At 37.4% G+C, this 22,847-nt stretch overlaps 1 protein-coding gene across 2 annotated transcripts in view; it reads right to left on the bottom strand.

Annotated features, from left to right (window-relative positions):
* Window positions 1–22,847, bottom strand: part of LOC129751375 (influenza virus NS1A-binding protein-like) — a 117,416-nt gene that overhangs the window by 63,033 nt on the left and 31,536 nt on the right. For both annotated transcript variants that reach the window (XM_055746841.1, XM_055746840.1), the window contains exon 2: window positions 11,095–11,202. In XM_055746841.1, the coding sequence (XP_055602816.1) occupies window positions 11,095–11,176 (82 nt within the window). In that variant the 5' untranslated portion in view covers window positions 11,177–11,202. The remainder of the gene's footprint in view (window positions 1–11,094; window positions 11,203–22,847) is intronic.

Below are 22,847 nucleotides of genomic sequence, written 5' to 3' on the forward strand. Positions count from 1 at the left end.
TCACTGCACTGCTCAGTCCATCGTTTGAGCTGATCTGTTCGATCGGTCAATAACTGACCTGCTCGGTCTTTCAGCGGCATTCTTGCATTAGTCCTTGCACCACTGAGGCGGCGAGAAATGTCATAAAGTAATCGGATATCTCCATTGGCGGCGGCTCTTTCCCCCTCTTCGGCTAGGGAGTTTGTCCAGGCTCTCTTGTCTCGTCTACAAGCTCGTTTAACTGCCTTTTCCAGCTCCGCATATCGTAAGCGGGCGGCTGCTTTGGCTGACCCGGTACATGCCTGCTCAATTCCGACTTTCGCCTTTCTCCGATCATCGACCATCCTCCAAGTTTCATCCGACATCCATTCACTTCTTCTTCCACAAACTTTACCGAGAGTACCATGGCTCGTCGTGATAAAGGCATTCTTGATTCCACACCACTGTTCTTCGACTGTTCCGTCTGTCGGCAGCTCCGAGGCTCGGGATTCTAGCTGTTCAACGTATGCCCTTTTCACCTCTGGATTCTCCAACCGGCGGACGTCGTATCGACACCCGACTTTCTCCTCGCGCCGTTGGACACGCGCAACTCTCAGTCGTATCTCGCCAAGGACGAGGTGATGGTCAGATGCAATGTCTGCGCTTCGCTTGTTGCGGACATCAAGAAGGCTCCTTCTCCATTTTCGGCTGATGCAGATGTGGTCAATTTGATTTTCTGTTCGGCCATCTCGGGATACCCAAGTGACCTTATGTGCTGGTCGATGGGGGAAGAGCGATCCACCGATCACCATGTTGTTATTGCCACAAAATTCTACAAACAGCTCTCCGTTTTCGCTCATCTGTCCTAGGCCATGGCGCCCCATGATGCGCTCAAGGTCTTGATTGTCGGAGCCAATCTTTGCGTTGAAGTCGCCCAAATGGATTTGAATGTCACCCTTCGGAATTCTCTCTACCACGCTGTTCAGTTGACTGTAAAACTGCTCTTTCTCCTGCAAATCGGCAACGTCAGTTGGCGCATAACACTGGACCATTGTAAGGTTTCTAACCCGTGTTCTAAATCTGGCTACGATTATTCTTTCGTTTATCGGTTCCCATCTAATGAGGGCCGCGTAGGCCTGCGGGCTTAACAGGAAACCAACTCCTCGTTCCCGAGTAGTATGTTCTCCTCGTATGCCAGAGTAAAGCAGGACTTGCCCGGATTGTGTCTTGTGTTCTCCAGTATTAGGCCAACGGACTTCGCTCAGTCCCAGAATTTCAAGCTTGAGGCGGCTAGCCTCTCTAGCAAGTTGTTCCAGTTTGCCTTGTTGGGCAAGGGTTAAAACATTCCAAGTTCCAATTCGTGTCCGTGTTTTCATGCTAAAAGTCGTCGCCAAAGTTCCAGATCGGTCATTTCTTTCGGATTCCGTAACAAGTTATGAATCGGGAGCAGTAGGTTGTTAGCCTAAAGTCCCTATCCCGCGATGGGGCTGCCATCTTGGACTTAGCTGGCGGGAGCCGCATTTCATAAATTCAGCCGCTTGCTGCAAGACAGACGCTGTTTGAGCCGCCCCTGACCTGGAGAACAGACGCTCGGTAAAATCCAAATCCAAACCATAAAAAAATGGTAAATATTTGCTTCTTTTGTACATTTATAATTTTTCGTGCAATTTTTTCCTCGTTCATACGAACGTCATTTTTTGTAGGAATTTGTCGTGGTTTTTGCGATTGGAACCATCAAATCCAGACAATTTACGCTATAAAGCTGGCCGGAAAGCGGGTAACGCTGGTGAGTATTTTTATTTTTATTATTAACAATTTCTTTATTTGAAAACTTTTATTTTTCAAAAAATTTATAGAGGAATTTCTTTCATTCTAGATGCAAAGTTACCCAGCGGCAGCTAAGTACCAAATAAAATGCCTGATGGACTTCGGGAAAGTGACTACTTCTTAATTTGAAAACAATTCGAAAATATAAATTTAAAAAAATTAATCAAACGAATAAAACAAGTTTTAATTTTAAGAGGAAATATAAACGAAAAACATATGAAAACATTATTAAAAACCATGAAATTCCACGGTCCCGACAGTTTTGATACACCATGAATTAACATTGATGTTCATAATGTTTGAACGATGGAAATTCAAGGGAAAACAATGAATTTCACAGTTTGGTTGAGAAAATTGGAAGCTGTAACAACTATAAATTTCATCTTTTTGTGTTTTCAAATGTATGGAAAAAAGTTGTTTTTTCCATTGTTAAGTTGCCTAACAACCCCCTTTTTTCATAGTGAATTTTGCCATAACCATGAATATCACTGTCAAAAAAGATGAAGTTGACAGTGCATTCAAGGTTTCATCTACCATGACTTGTATAGCTTCAACCATAATATTCATGGTTGCGTGAAAATTAAATTCATGGTCTTTTCATGATGTTTTTCTATTCGGGTGGGCAATCACGAAGAGGAGACTCGAGCCAAAGGGAAAGGTTGTCTAAGACAAAAATCAGATAAAGATCTGGTGGAATAAGAAGCTAAAACGATGGACGAAGAAGGTGTGTGCCGCCTAATTATCTGTGTTTCAGGAAAAAATCGAGAATCCCTTCGAGACTGTCATGGATAAGATAATTTTATCCGTATTTTTTCTTAAAAGTATGAAGAAAACGCTACATTTGTATAAAAAATATCTTAAATTCAATAACAAATAACTGGAATACAGGCAATTGTTTTTGTTCCAATTCTATCAGAAGCAAGCTTTATTTATTTTGCAAAAAAAAAAATCACATGTATTGAACTTTACGTTCATCCAGAAATCATGAAATCACATTATATTTTAATCATCATATCTGTGACATTCACATTTACCGTTGAAATATTTTCCTACTTATTTTTATTTTAAATTATCAAAAATTCTTGAGTTGTTTATCTCTATAGATGACGAATGACCAAGCTGGTTAAAATCCTCTATAAATTAACAAAATAGAATAGAAGATCTCTATCATAAATATTAGCTAAGAATTAGAATTCTTCATGAGTTTTAGGGTAACCTACCATATGATCAAGATTACCTTCGAAACCAGACAAGCCGAAGACAATCAACAAACATCGTTCTAGCTATAAATCAGTTCAAAATTAGTGAAAAATGAAGCAGTCATTAAAACATAAGTATTCGAAAAGCCACTAATTTATCAATATCAAGTTGCCAATTGAACGCAACATTTCGATATTCACGACAAACGCGACGAAGCAGAGAGAAAAAAAATACTCAGAAGCCACACTCTCGCTAAATTGTTACCGAAAAATTGCCTACGTGACAGGCTATTCATATTTCAATATATTTTGCTAATACGCGGCGATGAGCTTCCCCTGTCACCAGACCACACGGACCATACTTCCACTGGTCAGGTCAAATAGGAGAAGCAAATAAAAAGTGATGATCAGGAAAATTTATGCGAACGATCGCGGTTGAATGAATTTGACAAGCACGACTTCTATTGGCAAAATTTTGCTTGGGCGGTAGCGGAAGGAAGAGGAAAGAGGTGTCACTTAGCTTCTGATTCACACTTTAGAAATTTTAACCGTCCACAAATTGGTTCGAACACGATCAGCCATGGTCTGGTTTGGTCGTCTGTCTGGTGATACGATACGATAATCTAGAATGAAACGCAATAGAATGCCCCCTCAGGATAAATTAAGCTTACTTGTTGCCAGGTTGTTATGCTCTGATGGCGCCGCGTGGCTTTACATTTAATTTATCTGATCAAAGGAAGAAAATTGAAGTATTAACCAAGAATTATGCCATCATGTGATTTTTAATGACTGAGTTACTTTAAGATTAGTTAAAGTTTTCACCTTGGAAATTACAAGATGTAATTTTTCTTTCTCTCTGCGACATTCATTATTGGAAAAATGGTGGTAAAGTGTCATAAATAAACCTTAAAAAAAGATTGGAAGAATCCATGAATGGTTTGTCGTCAATAACGTCCAAATAATACACAAGAACATGAGTTCACGAAACGTAAATATAAGAAAAAACAAAAATTTCTACTTCAAAGGACAAGCCTTGAAGGATTCAAAAAATCTCGGTTTCCCGGTTGACATTTTATGCTTTCTCCGGAACAAGTTCTCGGATAATCACATTGTTGTGGACACATTTCACTTCTTACTGGTGAAATCAGCTGCAACTGACCATTCAACTGCATAGATTCTCAATGCAGTTTGTGTTCCTGTTATTGGTCACTCGTAGCCAAACATTGTAAATAATTGATGAAAAACGGGACACGTGCCGTAGATTTGAAAGAAATAGTTAGTGTATGCTCTTTCAGAAAATCGCCGTTGTGCCCTTGTACGTACGTTCTCATACCCTACATAAAAATATCCATAATCAACTACGGTGATGAATTTGAAATAAACGAAACCGAAAGATTTTGATAACAGCTTTTCGAACCTTGAACCCGGATGAGTTTCTGCAGCTTTAATTACGGCGCAATTGGCAAATCTCTAAACGCGTCTAATTTTGGCGCTCCAACGAGTTTGATAGCGAACAGGTGATGTCGCTGAGCATCCGGTCTTAAACTTAAATGAAACTGTTATTTCCCATAACATCTGCCCATTTCAGTGGCACCACCAGTCTGTTTACACTTCGGTTTCCGATTATTGACAGAGCTGTAAGGCAGTCCTGGAACCGTTGTTGAAACAGTCGAATTTGTATTTATTTTTCACCAGACAAGTAGAAGGAGCAGCCGATTTTCACAGTTTGAAAAGACGTCCAGAACTTTCTTCTCACAAGTGCTGTTTTTATTACTTTTCCTTATCATAACATGGGATTGAAAATTTTAAATACCCAACGACCTTGTAAATTTATCGACAAATCTACACCAAAACCTTCCTGTTGAAGATAAACAACTAAAAGTAATTAAATTTTATTGCTCGAGACAGAATGTCTCGAGTATTCGACTTTCTTTACACTTTTTTTTTTTAATTCAAACAAGCATCATCCCTCGATTAAGATAAACGTTCTTTCATCACCGTGGTCTCTGACGATCGACAGATATCGTGATGGCGGAGACCGGCTGACCACACAATGAAGAACGTGTTGCATGCAACGTCACACGCATCATATTGGCACATTTCCCGCAAAATTCCGAACATATCCGGGTTAAATTTAGTCATTAGTGGCTTCCTTCGGTTAGTTCAAGAGGTTTTGCCGGCGCAACAAATTTGAAACAGAATTGAATCGAGCAAAAAAAATTGTAACAACCGAACCAAAGCGCGTGGATTACGGCGACGAGAAAACGCTTCACCATTTCCTGTACGACGCATGGCGGTCGTGTTGCCAGATTGACTTATTTAAGGCAGTTATGGCAGTTGGTACCCGGCAAACATTTTTGAAAAATGTTATGTGAAATCGTATGAAAGTTGAAAAAACAGCATTTAAAGGGTGATACAGTCAAAATTTGATCAAAAAACGCGTGTATATCGGTGAAATCGTTTTTTTTTTTTTAAATCAAAATAAATTTCTTTTTCTAGTTTAATAAGTACAAAATTCAGGAAAAATATTCAGTTCGGTTTCCGCTTTTCCAAATCCGAATTGCCGTGCCTTACGCTTAACCCCTGCCATCAGATTTTGTACAGCCACCTTGTCCACCTTTTTCGCCGCAGAAAGCCAGTTTGCCTTGAACTGCTGCTCGTCCTTAGCAGTTTTTTTGGTCTTCCTTAGGTCCCACTCGACAATAGCCCAGTATTTCTCAATTGGGCGGAGCTCTGGCGTGTTGGAAGGGTTCTTGTCCTTGGGAACCACCTGCTCGTTGTTGGCGGCGTACCACTCCATGGTCTTTTTACCGTAATGGCAAGATGCCAAATCCGGCCAAAACAGTACGGAACAACCGTGTTTCTTCAGGAAAGGCAACAGATGTTTATTCGAACACTCTTTCACGTAAATTTCTTTGTTGACAGTCCCGGAAGCTATGAAAATGCTGCTTTTCAAGCCACACGTACAGATGGCTTGCCAAACTAGATATTTCTTCGCGAATTTTGACAGTTTCATATGCTTGAAAATATCTGCTACCTTTCCCCTTCCTTTTGCCGTATAAAACTCCTGTCCTAGAAGCTGCTTGCAGTCGGCTTTGACGTAGGTTTCGTCGTCCATTAACAGGCAATCAAACTTCGTCAGCATCGTTGTGCACAGCCTCCGGGATCGCGCTTTGGCCGTCGTATTTTGTTTATCATCGCGATTTGGAGTCACTACCTTCTTGTAAGTCGATAGTTCGGCTCGTTTTTTGGCTCGATGCATGGTTGTAGACAACGATGCCACATTTTGATCGGTATTATCAGTGTATCTCTTTCTGTTATATTGAGACTTTTATGGGTGAGAATAAGATACACTGATAATACCGATCAAAATGTGGCATCGTTGGTTGTAGACGATACACCCAGCTTATTTGCGGCATTTCGGAGAGAGAGGTTAGGTTTCGCTTGAAACTACCGGCAATTCTCTTTGTCGTCTCAGCGGCTTCCGGTTTTCGATTTCCCCCCCGATCCAGACTTCCTGGCTTTCGACAAACGTTCCTCAAACACTTTAATTACATTTGTAACGGTTGATTTTTCAACTTTTAGCGATTTTGCCAGCTTTGCGTGCGAGTAGCTCGGATTTTCGCGATGCGCGAGCAGGATTTTGATACGCTGCTCTTCTTTCTTGGAAGACATTTTGACAACTGAAGAGTGAATTCCAAATTCAAAATAGGAGCAACATTCTACACACACACACCTTCAAAAAGTTGGTAAAAGGTCCCAAATAAAATAAATAATAATAATAATTTCTAAAGCGACGAAAACTACACCGATGGGGTGTTATCCGACACCTTATTCGTACTAATCGGAGAAAAGCAAGAGAGTGCAAGATTTCGCTCTCATAGCCTTCAAAACGTAGCCAGTAACAATATTTTACAGTTCTCTCATTGCACAGTGGTTCAGAAATGAAATTTTTAACGATTATTAGCGTCTTCCTCTTAAGTTTGATGCATCAAGTTTTAGACAAACGTTTACAAAACTTAAAGGGAACCACTTGGACTGGAAAAATTTTAGAGTCGTTCATTAGGTTTCTGAGATTCGAAAATTATTTCCTAACTGTGATAAGATAGAGGCCTACATTATTCACAATACTGTAGAACCTGTCGAAGATACCACAAATCTGTCTCTTGAACTGAAAGTTTTATGACAACTTGTTAGATGGTAGTCCTTTAAAAATTAGTTGTTTTCTTGATATCTTTTCATGGTGATATTCTATCAAAATCATTTAATCAGCAACATTTTAGATAATTTTAATGCGCATCATTTGTTGAAAACGGATAACAAATATTTGTTTTTGGCTTGAAGTTATTAGACAATATGTGTTGAAAAATGACTCTTTTTGGTCATCAATAACTCCAAATGGAGCAAGTCGAAAATTTTATCGTTGATTGCATTTTAAAGTTCATGTTACAATCTTTACAATATCAAAAATATGGAGTTATGTTTTTTGATTAATGCGTTTAATCGTTGCCTGAAATTTACTAAAAATCGTCAAAATTTCTATTAAAATAGTGAGAATTTGTACATTTGTTCTTCAAGAGTTCAGAAACTAACGGACCGATTGATGTAAAATTCGGCATGGAGTCGTGTAAACCGAACTTCTGATTATCAATATTTGCGTTCAATGTTTATTCAGTAATTATCTGTCAAAAAGGACTAAAAATACTGTATTTATCAGAAAACAAGTAAATTGCGCATGGCACTATTCAACGACTTTAGGGTAGTAGACAAACTTTTAGAATTCTCTTTGTCTGATACTTACAAACTTTGAAATGAGAGCTTATATGGCAAAAAAAAGTCACCGGATCTTTTATTTTTGGATTTTACTAGATTTTTGCCTAAGGTCAGGGCACCCTGAATCAAGGATTAGGTCTCCTTTAGTAAAGGATCAAGTCTCCTGTAACATAAAAAATATCTCAATTTTTTTAGTCTCACGGAAATACTTCTAGTTCATTTACGAGTGCATGTATCGTTCCAACTTTTGGAGCATATAAACATGAATTTACACGCTATAAGAAAATGCAAAAGTTGCTAAATTTTACCATGTTGAAAATAAGAAAAAGGGGATCAAGTATCCCCATTCTCCCCTATTAATGCCATACATTGGTATTTATAAGAAAGAATAAGAAACACTCACAATACCGACCCATGTAAATGCTGCCCTACAGCCCATAGGATATGAACACAATCCACAAATTTAGGTGTCAAAAATGTAAAAAAACCAACGCGGCAAAAGCCATAGAAGAGTGAAAATATAGCAAAAAAAATCGAAAAGCTCTCACTGGGATTTCTGCCGTGGTCTTTCTAATTGTGGCATCCATGTTTACTGCATTTTTCGTTTTCTTGCAAATTTCACTTTCACTTTTTATTTCTCAAACCGTTAGAAGTTGTATTCTTAATTGAAGCTTTGTTCTTTTTGTATAACAAACTGATTCATATATAGGTTCCTGTGTGGTGGTATTACTTTCCTCAACGAGCAAAATAACATATATGTATTTCGATTTAGCGTTATTTATGTTGATATCAGCTTTAAATCATTTTCCGAGTTATCATAATAGAAATTGCAGATATTCCTGAATAGGAGAGAGCTGTATCATCAGCGAAAAGCCTAGCTATATCAATAAGGTAATATTACATATGTCATTTATATAAAGAAGAAAAGTAATGGCCCAATGTTACTGCCTTGTAGAACGCCTATGCTTAGATGCCTTAATTCACTAATTACTCCTTCAACTACAACAAACTGTTTTCTGTCTTCAAGATAACTGCTGATAATATCGTTTGCCTTTCACTTTAGTCCATATTTGCTCAATTTTGCTATTAAGATGTCATTGTTAAGTGTATTAAAGCCTTTTTTTAATCTAGAAATAATGCCCAAACTATGTTTTTGGAATCTATATTTTTAATTATGGAATCAACAAGTTCAGAATTCGCGGTGAGAGAGCTTGAACCTGCTCTAAATTCGTATTGTATTTTGTGGAGCACATTGTTACATTTAAGAAAATTTATGATTCTATTTATCAGCAATTTCTCAAACATTTTACTAAAAACGCTGAGACTAGATATAGGTCGATTCATTTTCAGAATCACCGGATTTAAACATAGGAGTCACTTTGGCTGTTTTGAGACTAACAAGGAAACTTCCTAATTCTACATATTACTGAGTTGAAGAATTTTGAATGGTTCAATGAACTATCATATGTTTTCTTTGTCTCATCTTTTAGTTTCGTTGGACCAAAGGCAGTCAATTTACATCTTAGAAAAGCAAACAAATAACAACGCTCTCGTCCACTAGAGAATTAGGAAGGACCGATCAACTGCTCAACTGATTAATTAGATGTTCCATGACAAATAGAAATTATTTCACTTCAGTGTGAATAAAAAAATATTGATGAAAGTATTTGCGAGTATATAGGGTGCCCCATTATGTCTAAGCAAGACAGACCAAGTGTGGTCTGACAAGAATATATCGAAAACTTCGCAACTGACTGGAAAAAAAGTGCCCAAAATCAACACAAATTACTCTGTACTGAATGCGAGGAGGATTCTTCGCAAACAAATTATTAGCTGTTGAATACGGGTATGTCATTTGGCATTGAAAAACAATGAATCCAACTGACATCACATGTTGGTTCCTAGCAAGGTATTGATTGCAAAGTAATCTTGTAATACCTCGCTAAGCACAAGCAGTGATGCCAGTTGAATTGATGGTTTTTCAAGGCCAAAAGACATAACCCTGTTCAACAGCTAATAACTGAGTATATCAAAAGTAGCTCCAGAGATGGGAAAGTTGAGTTTATCAAACTCCATTTTTGTGACAGGAATCTTTTGATAAGTAAATTTCGTGGTTTTAGACTTGAGCACAGATTAACACTTTGTCAAAAATGAAGTTGCGATAGGGAAAATCTCTCACGCACGACACGGATTTCAGATCAACCATTACAATTTAGCTCACATAAAATATGGGTAAATTAGTAGTCTCACATCTAATCAAAATTCAGTAGAAAGACAAAATTTTAGAAAAACTTTAAGAAATATTTTCGAACTGATTTATGATATGACAGAAATTAATCAAGTGCCAAATTTGCAACACTGAACAATATCAGAGCAGAAGACACAGAAAACTTCGAAAGGAAACCCGTCGATAGCGTACCTAAAACAGGAATGGCATCACATGTTACTGATGCCATGGGATTGATGGGTGTTCCACAGAGGGGTAGCGAGCGCGCCAAAAAAAGCCGGCAAAGATGCCATTCTGATTATAAAAATAGCCAAGTCTAGCTACCAAGTAAGTGAGTGAAAATGTACTCGCGATGAATTTACACAAATCTGGTACCTACAACGAAAACACACCCCCCTTGTAGGAGCTAGACCAAAAACCGCTTAAACCGACGACGGCGTACCATTAACATTAGCTAAATTTAAACGATACGATACTTGGGCCATGGATAGAAACCGAGAGTGTACGTTCTAAGTTTTCATGTACAATCAATTAGTATTGTGTATGTACATGTTTTTTTAGAATTAAAGTTCAATTCGATATATAATTTTATTTTAAAAAAAACTACAGTGAAATGTTTCATTTTGATTGAGCGTGGGTTTTATTGACAAGTTATAACAACACTTACAGTCAGTAGCCACATCGTAGATTAAGTAATCGAATTTAGAGGATTTATACAAACAAAAGCTAGTGCTTGTGCCAACTATCAGTTTAATCTCGGTCTGTCGAAGCAGACTTTCCTGCCAGCACGAGAGAACAGATTAAAAGTGTTGAGTTTATTTAATCATCGACAATTAAATCTCTCGTGCCCCCACAAAAGTTTAATGACACATTTGCCGTTCCTGCCAGATTAGTAAACACCTAACTATAAACACAAACAAAACCATGCGGATTGCTAAATCACTGCTAGGAGATGTTTGTTATAGAAAACCTAAAGTTTGCAATCCGACCGTGAAACGATTCATCAGCCTTTTAAGAGCTAAATGATCTTCTTATACGTTGAATATCAACTCTGTTATCAATAATAAATTTTTACTTTGAGTAATTGAAAATAATAGGGATATAACTTACCGCACATGGAGCTCTCAATACGGGGACGCATCTTTCGGATGGGATGGATTTTGGTGGAAACGAAGGAAGTTGGTTGAATCATTAAAACAATTTAGCGTGTTTGGGTATCTGGAAAAAGAAAAAAAAAATAAGATTATTAATCTGCACAAAACCCAAGATATACAACAGTATTAACTTCTTCAACTTAACATCCGTAGATAATAGCTCGGAAGAATTAAACTTTAATCACTTGAACAAAGAAAACAAATCATCGACACATTCGAAATGAACAGCCTTTGCTTCCTTTCTTTCTAGCACAGAAAGGAAAGGAAAAAAGGCTCACTCATTGAGACAAACACTCACTTCAGGAGCAGAGTCATTTTCTATTTTAATTCCCGCTGCAGAGTGCTCCGATGCTGATGACAGGAGTAATAGCTACTAGATATGCACTTACTTAGCTGTTAGTAGTGGCTATTGAGATCGAGTATCGAATCACGTTTTCCCAGGCAGGCGCACACGCTAAATTGGACACGCTCCCCTAAGTTTTCGTCTGGGTGGTAGAATTTAAATGATACTTCATTCCGAGAAAATTGAGCAGTAACTGAATGCAATTTAGAGTGCGTGTTCGGGAAAATTGTGTAGGTGAGGTGACTTCCCAAACGAAGTTGATTGGAGGGGGAAATTTATTAATTAAATAATAATTTATTAATAAAATAATAACGTAGACAATTTGAATTGTTTTTGCCGATCGAAATTTCACCTGCATTTCGACAAAACAGGTCTATGATAGTAATTTAAAAAAAATATTTCTACGATATTCAACCATAAATATAGCCAACTTATATCGATTTAAAAGTAAAGTTGAACTTTCCAAAAAAAAATAGATGAATTTATTGTGTGGTAATTCAGCAGTGCATCATATCCAACTAGGATATAGCAACAATATTGTCATTTCAACTATCATATGCATGTATGATTTGACCATACTTTGCATTCTTTCTAATAATTCGATATGGCAGAATCAGTTTTCGTCAAAGAATAATTTTATTTTAATTCTTTTGATCTCATTCAAGAGATCGTGAGCAAAACCTTCTTTGTATGTTAAGTTAATGTATATATGTATATGTATATATGTATGTATGTATGTATTTCTACCACCCAGGTAGCAAGGCACAGCCAGTAGCAGCGAGCATCTTTTACTCCGTAACTTGTTCAAGATTCGTCAACTCGATAAAAACAAAATGTCTTTGAATGGACTATTTCAAGGGATAAGAAACATAAACAGAGGCATTTACATTTCTACATAGGGATAGGATCGAATGGTCTCCATCGAAAGAACATCTTAAATTTATTGAGCGTTGAGAGTTAATGTTAAGTTTATATGACTTAAATTTAGCTTTAGCAAAACCTGCACTTAAAATTCAAACCCGGTGATCTCAGGGTGGGGTGGACCAAATTTAAAAATTCGAGTTGCATTCAAATCCTTTTTTTAACACTCATCAAAACCCATTTGTTTTATTTTGTGAAAAAACAGCTACTTAAGTTATCATCCAAAAGTTTGGGATCACCCCGCAGTATGGTGTAACGGCCAAAAGTTTGGGATCAGTCTTCTAAAACATGCATTTTTATGTCACGCGTATCTTTCTTATCAAACAACATATTGTCTATCTGGTTAGCTGCTTTGCAAACTAATGAGTTGAACTTACTTCATGAGCATTTAGATGAAAAATTTTTGAAGACTAACTTCATTAAACCTTTAGCTAAAGTTTGATCATCTTCTGATAATTTTCACCAAATAGTCCGATCGATAAAAAAAGATGCAAATTTATTTGCAAGTTGTCTTCAAAGTTATTTCAGATCGGATCAGCTTATTTACAACCCAGCTAACAATTTGGTAGGTATATCAAAAGATATACGTACATCTATGTCGACAATAATCATCGTATATGTCGTTAGAAAAAAGCATATACGTACATGTTTTCGTTATTTTCTGATTTACGACTCCGACAAATATCATATATGATGTCCGAAATACTTTGGTACTGTATGTAATATTGGCGGCATGTTATACGTTACATTAAAGGATTCGATTCGTACTCAATTTACGATGATGGGAATGTTGACAGGTCCAACCACACTTTATGCGATGTATTTTTGACCTTTTTACGACTTGAAGTGATCTGATGATGAATTGGTGATTAAAGTATGCGTAGTCCTTTATGCGAGCTGTGTTGCTGTCTTATACGATGTTCAGAAATTTGCTGTACTCTTGTATGATGTGAAGTAATTTGACATTCGATTGATTGTTTATGTGACACTCTATGGGAGGTGTGATGTAGTCTTGTACGATGTGGAGCGTAAAACGAAGTATTGTGGTTGCAATACGATTCTGGAATTATTAGCATGGAAATAAAAAACTGTTAAACTTAATTTTATCAAATTTTATTACCAAATACAAGTCACTGATAATTTTGCACTTTTCTCCGGTTCACGTATCCAAAAAATCAACATACCTGAAGAATTGTCGCTAATTCAGGTGTGAAAAAAGGTAAATTTTTGCTGCTTCGAATTTGTTTTCGATTTCTTCGTCCTATGAATGACAATGTTGATTCTCTGGGGAAAAACAGCCTTCTGTCGGTTTTTGGTTGTTCCTTCTCAGTGGGAATCCGTTTTTTCTTCCGACAAGACAAACGCGTACACCTCGACGACATAGGGACCAATCGTATAATCCACTTTTTCAAACATTGGCCGTCAACACCTTGGTCAACAGCCAGTCCACGGTGATTATTCCGATCGCATCTGCCGTTATCGAGACCATCATTATTTCCTGAAAGGCCATATTGTTTACGATGAGTTGGAAGTCTTAGGAAATAGTAATGGTGTAATGTTCTAGACGGCGCACTGATCTGTAGTTTCTCGAGCAACTCCCTGCTATCTATGTTGCTCATCAGAAGATCATAAATGAACAAACGTTGTAGAAGAATTCTCCTTTCAGCGAGTGTCGGCAGTCCAATGAGCCAGCACCGCTCATTATTTCCTTAAAGGCGAACAAAGGAGAAAATTAGAAATGTTGATATCGTTAATAGTTTGTGCTTAACGTAGTCACGCACAATTACATATATTGTGAATTTAAATAAAATTTGTAAACTTATAATGAATCCCTCACTTTGGTCTATTCTGGTGTAGTTTCATTGGAAACAATAATGGGAATAGTCGGTCACAAACATTTGCACTGGATTTGCATCAGCGGACCGCTGGCTGACCGGCAACCTATCCGATGTTTCATCCAGTTCGTCGACGATCCGTTGCAATTCCAGACCAGTCTCTATCAGGAAGAACACCTTCAGCTGATTTAGTTATGATCCTTCAAAAGAAATGAAAATTTTTACTTACTGCGGAAACACTACGTTTTTAAACTTACCTTTAATAATTTTACGACGGGTTAACCCGGGAAGTGTTCTCTCAGAGGCCTTGCACAGCTTCTTATCTTCGTGTTGTAGCTCATTATATTTTCTGTCTCCGGCGCCCTGTTAATCGCATGTTTCTCCGTTTGGGAATCCGGGGACCGAGGGTTCCATCTGTTAATTTGTCATCCTGGGATAGATCCGCCACTCGATTCAGTTTTTTTCTGCAAAACTTGTGAAAATACGAGCAAAAAAAACTCCTGCCGCGCGGGACGGTTGCACGAAAACATGAAGTTACTTATTATGAGTTTTAATAAATACGACACAGAATTGAATCGAATTACCCCTCTATGTGATAATGGTTTGCGGAACACAAAAGTGATGATCATCAATGCTTATGTGTGATATTTTACGATTCTGTTTCTAGTCAATAACGATGTTGGTACGAAATAAATTTATGTACTTATAAATTTAATTTTAAGAAATTTTACACGATTTTTTAAAGACGTTTAACATCGGTCGTACTACATACGACTTCATCCAACATATCGTAACTAAGTCGTATTTAATTTGGTTTTAACATCTTCTACGATTAATATACGATATGGTTGAATGTTAAGCAAACACATTTACGATTCCGATTCGAGTTGCATTTTTATAGGAGTTTGGTGATAATTTCTTTACGATTTCATGTTGGCTGGGTTATGATTGCGAAACAGAAGTGATTTATGTACCTATAAAATGCGGCTTAAGAAATCTCATGCGATAGTAAAAATACTTCATTTCGCATCGAGCGTACTTAATACGAGTTCATCTAACAAATCGTGACTAAATCGTATTTTATTTGGTTTAAACATCTTCTATAATGAATATACGATATGGTCGAATGTTAAGCTTACACATTTACGATTCCGATTTAGGTTGCATCCATATACGAGTTTGACGATGATTTTTATTACGATTTCATGTTGGCTAAGAAGCTTATGAATTGCACTTAATTTGGAATTCTTAGCTAAAAAATATATTATAGACGAATATCACCAGAACTTTTACTAAAAGAGCAATAGTTTTTAAATTAGTATGAAGTTGTGATAACATACAGGGTGTTCAATAAGTTCGAATACAAATTAAAATAACGGTAATTCAAAATCAACTGGACAGATTTTTTTTTACTCGAATGGAAAGGTAATTCAATAATGGTCAATCACACCTTTTGTTTGGAATTTTTTTTAGCTTAAACCAATTATATGAGCTTCAGCGGTTTCTCGAGTCCACCGTACGCGGCACGCTCCTCTTTTGTTGAAATTTCGTTCCCCATAATAATATTGACGATTTTTATAGAGAGTCAAAATAGGTTTCCTGTATTTGTTTATTCTCGACAACATGTACGATATCACTGACCAATCCAAGAGAGTTATTTTTGAAGGGCAAGGCACTTTTCATTATGAGCCAATATTTCCAAAAACCTCTTTTATTCCGTGTAAAATGACCTATAAAACTAAACACTACATGCAAAATGCCAAAGCCAAAAAATCCATTAGTGACCAATGTAAACTCAATAAAAAGTTACACAAGCACATATTTAATGGTTTTCATCTATTTATGATGTGCAATTATTATATGGTCCATGAAGTTGATAAACTTTTTGATGAAAATCAGCTAGCACGTAGCTACTTTTAGACATTTCACACATAATACGAAAAAATAGATTTTATACGAGACAAGTTTAGGAATTCTGTATTATTCGGTATTATTCACTTAATGAAAATTAATTCTTCGACACCAGGAATAGTTTGTCTGATAATGGCACAAAATTACTCTAAAAAAAGTTAGATGTATACGCTACGCCTTTACCATACCATTTAGTTAAAAAGTGAATTCGAACTTTTTGAACACCCTGTAAATCATATGATTTTAAGATTTATACTTTCAATCACTATCTCATAATTAAGTGCAGGTCATGAGCTTTCCTTTCCTTAACCCCCTTTCGTAAGCTTTCAAATAAGCCTGACTGATCTACAATAACTTGTAAGAAAACTAAGTTCTGGTCAATACAAATTTGAATGTTTTTTAAAGGTCGAAGGTGAAAATTATCACAAAATTATCAAACATAACTAATGGCTTGATGAAGTTAGTCTCCAAAATATTTCAACTAAATATTCATAAGGCAAGTTCAACTCATTAGCTTAGTATTAACCATATTTGTATGTCAAACTGTTTCCGAGATACATTTGATTTATTATTCCCGAATTCTAAGTGAACATTATTATAGCTTCAGTAGTTGAAAAAGAGCGGAAGATTCCCGAGAAAGATGTACACCAAGATTTCACTACATAAATATCATAATACGAACCGTATATAAAAAAAACCCGTGTTTGTTCCCGAAATCCGTGTAAAAACCGTTCTGATTTTCAAAAACCTGAGAAAATTCGACATTTAACCTTAGAACTGAAACCTGGGATCTGACTTATCTGACTTATGGTGTGACATCTGCAATCTGAGACCTGAGACTTAGGAAATGAAACATGAGAAATATCTGAGAATTGACAGCTGAGCCCTTGCACTTCAGGTCTGAGATCTAAGATCTGAGAGTTGATACCTGAGATCTAAGATCTGAAGCCTGAAACCTGAGATATGAGACATGGGACTTAAGACATGAGTCGTAAGACTAGAGAATTGGTACGTAAGATGTGTGAATAAACGGTACGTGATACTTAGGACGTGAGACGTGAGAAGTGAGACGAAAAACGTACAAAGTGACACGCGTGAATTGATGCGAAAAATGAGACAAAGTGAGACGACGTAAGACATGAGAAATAACGCATGCGTTGAGGGAAGCGGGACATGATTGGTACGTGAGACGTGAGAAGAGGAACGTGAGAAGTGAAACGTGAGATAAGTGAAATGTTGAACGTGAGAAATGAGAAGTGCAACATAAAACGTGATACATCAGACGTGAAAAGTGGTATGTGAGTCGTGAGAGATGAGAAGTGAGATGTAAAAAGTGAACATTAAACCGGTCTAATTCCTCTCTTTTTATGTGTCATGTCTCACGTTTGTTGTCTCATGTCTGACGCATATTGTAAGTCTTATGTTTCCCATTTAAAATCTCAGAACTCATGTCTCATGCCTCAAGACTTTAGTTTTAGTTCTTAAACTTTCTTTTTTTTTGAAGTCTTATGTCTCATATCTCACATCTATGTTCGCATGTTTCACGTCTCAGGTTCTCTGTCTTTTTGCTCAAATACCGTGTTTGTTCCAAGAACCGTGTAAATTGCGAGAAAAATGCAACAAAAACTTCGAAAACAGTATGAAAAAACCTTGGTTAATGTTTATAATTTGAAGAAACCAAATAAGTTTAATGATTTGAACCTTCCAAAGCTGTTAGCAAAATATTCATTCAGATTTTTTTCGGAGATATTTGATCTGAAGTTTAGACACAGAGAACAGACATACAAGCTAGCCCACGAAACTTGTGTAAAATTTCCAACGATAGTTTTAAACAATTTTTTTGTTTTTTGGCTGGGCCTTTTCGAAAACTGGCCACTTGAAAATTTGATTTGTAACTTTTGAACGGCGCAATAGATGGCACTATTTCAAGTCAATTTCTAACGTATTTTTCGAATGTCAGCATTTGAAATTTTACACACTTTTTGGAAGATTTTTTGTTCGAGCTTGTACGTCTGTTCTCTGTGGTTTAGACCAACAGGCTGTTTTCAATAAAATCCGTGCATGAAAGTTTTGCAAAGAAATCCCAAACTGATGCCATTTGTACCGATCTGTCTGCCGCATTCGACAAAGTGAACCATGATATTGCCATCGGAAAGCTCGCGCGTTTAGGATTTTGTGGATCTCTTATTGGCTGGTTCCGCAGTTACCTTAATGGACGTAAATTGACAGTTCGTACGGGTAACTGTTTTTCCAGGCAGTAATCAGCTTCATCAGGCGTGCCTCATTGAAGTCATTTAGGGCCGTTAGTATTCCTAACCTACTTCAATGACGTGCTGCAACTCCTCGATGGACCAAAATAAGCGTATGCCGACGACTTGAAACTGTACTACTCTATCAATGGCCCCGAAGATGTGAACTTCCTGCAGAACCTCTTCAAAAAGCTTAGGACGTGAAAGATTTTGGTGTGATCCTTGATGTGCGGCTGGATTTTAAGAATCACACCAACTTAATCGTTGACAAGGCCTCCAGAAACCTGGGCCTTCTTTTCCGCATGACGAAGGACTTTAAGGACATCTACTGCCTTTTTTTTGCGCGGTTTGGTGCCCATATTATCAAAACGGTTCTGATCGCATCGAAGCCATCCAACGACGTTTTTTGAGGTATGCCCTTCGACACTTAAACTGGCAAGATCCTTTTCGTCTTTCCAGCTACGAAAGCCGATGCCGCCTGATCGACATCGACACGCTGCAAGCCCGCAGGACCGCCACTCGTGCGTCTTTCGTCGCTGATCTGCTTTCATCAAGAATCGACTCTCCTGCACTTTTGAAAGTTTTTCCACTTAGCGTCTGACCTCGTGGTTTGAGGAATCGGGATCTTCAGTTCTTTGTTCTTGTTAGACTAAACAATTACGGGGCCAACTCTGCAATAATTGGTGTCATCAAGACTTTTAACCGCTTCTCAGAGCATTTTGATTTTGACGTTTCGAAGGCTGTATTGCGAAGAAGAATTCTTAGTGTTCTAAGTTCAGTGTAGATTTGTATTTGTAGTTAGTCTCTTAATTTTAAAATATCATTTGGATCAATATATGATCTTGTTGCATTTAAGTTTACAATAAAGTTTTTGGTCCTAAAATATTATACGATACGAGCGATTGGCAAAATTAACACATTAAAACCCATCCCTATGTAGAGTAAAATTAGCGTGTTGTTAGGATTAAACCAACTTCGGTTAAATTACGCCAAGCGTGAATTTTTATGTCAAGAGCACCCAAAAATGAGGAAAGCAAACGGAGCGTGCAACAAGAGTTGTCAAAAGGGCCACGCGGAAAAGATCGGCCATTTCGTTAAAAAGTAAGTGGTGGTCGGATGTGTTGGTGGCTTCAGGACCGCGTGCCGCAAAATTTTGCCGAAGGAAAAAGCAGGTGAGCCTGACCTTGCAATTCACCGACCATCTCGCGCTAATAGGATCTTTTCCAACCGCGCAGAAACTCGCTCCAGAGCGTATTCCCGACGCGTTTCCGGAAGGATGACGGCCAACATCGGTGACCTAGAATTGGCCGGAAGAAAAAAAAAAGAAATCCGACGAGACGGACCGGCCAGAGGAGGCGTCATAAAAGAAAAAGGAAAGAAAAAGAAAAAGGAAAGAAAAAGGAAAGAGCCGCAAAGCCAAGTTACGTAAGTGATACAAATTCAACACAAAATTTAACGCGTTTTGTTGCTTCCTCAGGGCTCTTTTTTCCTCCCCTCATCTCCGATCATCAACCAACGCGGAAATTTTTGGAACTGGCACGCGAGCCGAATAGACGGAAAATCAGCAGCCCTCTGGTAGACCCCAGGAGGCATCGTAGGCGTAGGGCCACAGTTCACGCAGTGCTGCCAATCGGCACTCCGAATCGCCGAGCAGCACAACAATAACTCGGAGGCACCGGGACTCTGCCGCGAAGAAAAGTGGAGGTCTTCCGGCAGAAAGGGTTCATAAGTGGAAGCAGAGGTTCCGAGGAGCCACCCAATCGGCCCCAGGCTTAGGGCGGCCGAAGCAGCAGCAGCGGCGCCAAGGTGCCACCAATCGGCCCCGGTCGTAGGGCGGCCGAGCAGCAGCAGCGGCGCCAAGGTGCCATCAATCGGCCCCGGTCGTAGGGCGGCCGAACAGCAGCAGCGGCGGCGAGGTACCACCAATCGGCCCCGGTCATAGGGCGGCCGAATGACAGCTTCGGCACTAAGGTGCACCCAATCGGCCCCAGTCGTAGGGCGGCCAAAGGCCGAGGAGCAGCTGAGTGAGAGGAGGTCCGAGCCCGCGTTCTGCAAAGCGGTGAGTACACGCTGATTCGGGGAAATGTGGGAGTGTTTTTGCCACTTAGAACAAACAAAATTCTATCAAATTTGATCTTTTTATTTTGTGGCTTTGACCACGGTTATGCCCCAGAATAATCTGTTGATAATAATAAATAATAAATAATTAATAATAAATAATAAATAAATAAAATTCATCCTTGAGGAACTTGGTTTTCTTGGTTAGAAGGATCTTGACGAGATGAGAATAAATTGCTATGGGACCAAAAAAATCTACCGTGACAGAAAAAAGTTATGAAACAAAGAATTTTTAATAAGTATAAAATCAATACAAAATCAGTAAAAGATTTGGAAATTCGCCAGAATGGACAATTTGGTTTTCGGATCTACGCGGATGAGCAATGAACGGTTCGAAAAATCTTAACGAGACAAGAAAAGGAAAACTGTAGGGTCAAGAAAATTTACCATGGGACAAAAAAGTTATGTATTGAAGAAGTCGAATTATTTCTAGGAAAATAGGGGCAAAAATTTTCAGCTAGCGTTTTTACCATACTTTTTTTTCGAAATAATACAACTTCCTCTAACTTTCTTTTTCCATGGTTTTTTTTACTGATAGTAACTTTTGCTTGCCTCGTCATGATTATTCTTTTCATAGCACACATTTGGTTTCTCAAATTCTCAGTTCCCCAGTATAATTAGAGTGATTTGAATGTGTGCATCGGATCAATAGTTTCGGAAGGAAAAGGAAATCAAATCAAAATAACTAAGAATATCGATATCATAATACTAAAAAAAATGAACATTAAACTGTAATTTTGTTTTTCTTTTTATACAGGAATTTAATCCATTAAGGGGGGAGTAGGGTCTAACACTTTCAAAAAATCGATTTTTTTTATTTTTTTATTTTCTTATTGTAAAACATTTCAAGAATGTTGTGTCAAATTTTCAAGTCAATCGAAGCAAAACTGTAGAAATTATAGGCCTTTATCTCCTCTTATCTAATACTGCAAGAAAGAGAGAGCAGAAACTTCAAACGCGTATTTCTCGAATGCACATTTTTAAAGTCCGTGGACATCGTCACTTGAAAACTACTTCACCGGTTCTTTTCAAATTTGGAACATATTTTCTACATATAAAATACCAAACCCCAACGATTTTCTTTTTTTTAAACTTTGGGGAGATTTTACAGATAAAAAATGGCGGTTTTTTCTTGAAAAATCGTAGTTTTTACTTCAAACAGCCACAAAAATTTCATAATTTTTTTTAAGTTAAATAAAATCGTTGGGGTTCAGAAAAACATCTATTAAAAATATTTTGCTCTGATTTTTTGACTTCAGATGATTCTGTGCTGAGATACAGTGTCCACCGCAAATCCTGTTTTCTAAAAGGCATCCTCGAAAGTGCTCCGTCACCGGCTCATTTTTCAATATTTTTCTACGAAAAACTACTAAATGTTCTTTTAACAATGCTTTGTATAATGCAAAAAATTTGAATACATTTGTTTGAACGATAGCTCTAAAAAAAATTCGTGAAAATGGTGTTTTTTTTTACCCGTTAGACCCTACTCCCCCCTTAAGGTCATTCTTCCTTGTAAACTGCAATATCAGTAGCTTGAAATGAAAAATAAATCGAATAATTGGAAATTTTCAGTCATTTTATTCAATCAAACACAGCTGACGTAAAACTCCACTCATCTAATGGGTTGGCTGGTCCCATAAAATGCATCGAGCGTGTGTCACCAACTCTAATTCACTAGATATGTACGGATATCTATGTGTTGGAATGTAGAAAACCTACATGGATACCCCTCTATTGAGATTTATTAGAACCTCATTGCCTCCCTTGAATGTAGGGGAAAGTGTTCCTAAATGCGCCTAGCGGGTTAAAGGCGCTTACAGCCGTTTGAGGAAATGACCGACAAGACAACATATTCAGATATTTTAAGGGTGATACGCTTTGAACGTAAGGCATGATTTTTTTTATGAATTTACAAATTCAAAAATATAAAAAATATACAAGATTTTGGTACTCTTTGATGTAATATTTTGACTTTTAAAAATTAAAAGTAAAGAAGCCCAAAACTAAAACTTGAGTGGTTTTGTTTCTTATTCAAATGAACTTAAAAAAAAATAACTTAAATGTAAAATGCATCCATCCAAAAAAAAAACAGGTTAAATAGAATAAATTTATGATTTTTATCTTCAAAACTTCGAATCTAAGCTCTAATAAACATCTTAGAAAAGACTTGAAGATCTCAAAACAGATTTGATGATTTTTCTTATGGATGAACGGTATTCATAATATGGCAACACTAACTTTTGTTTTATTCCATAAAATTAGAATAGACATAGATTTTTATAAAACTGCAGCTTTGACGTATGTAAGTTATCAGTTTCTAGCATTTTCAATG

Source organism: Uranotaenia lowii, chromosome 3 (assembly GCF_029784155.1).
Source record: "Uranotaenia lowii strain MFRU-FL chromosome 3, ASM2978415v1, whole genome shotgun sequence".
Lineage (NCBI taxonomy): Eukaryota > Metazoa > Arthropoda > Insecta > Diptera > Culicidae > Uranotaenia > Uranotaenia lowii.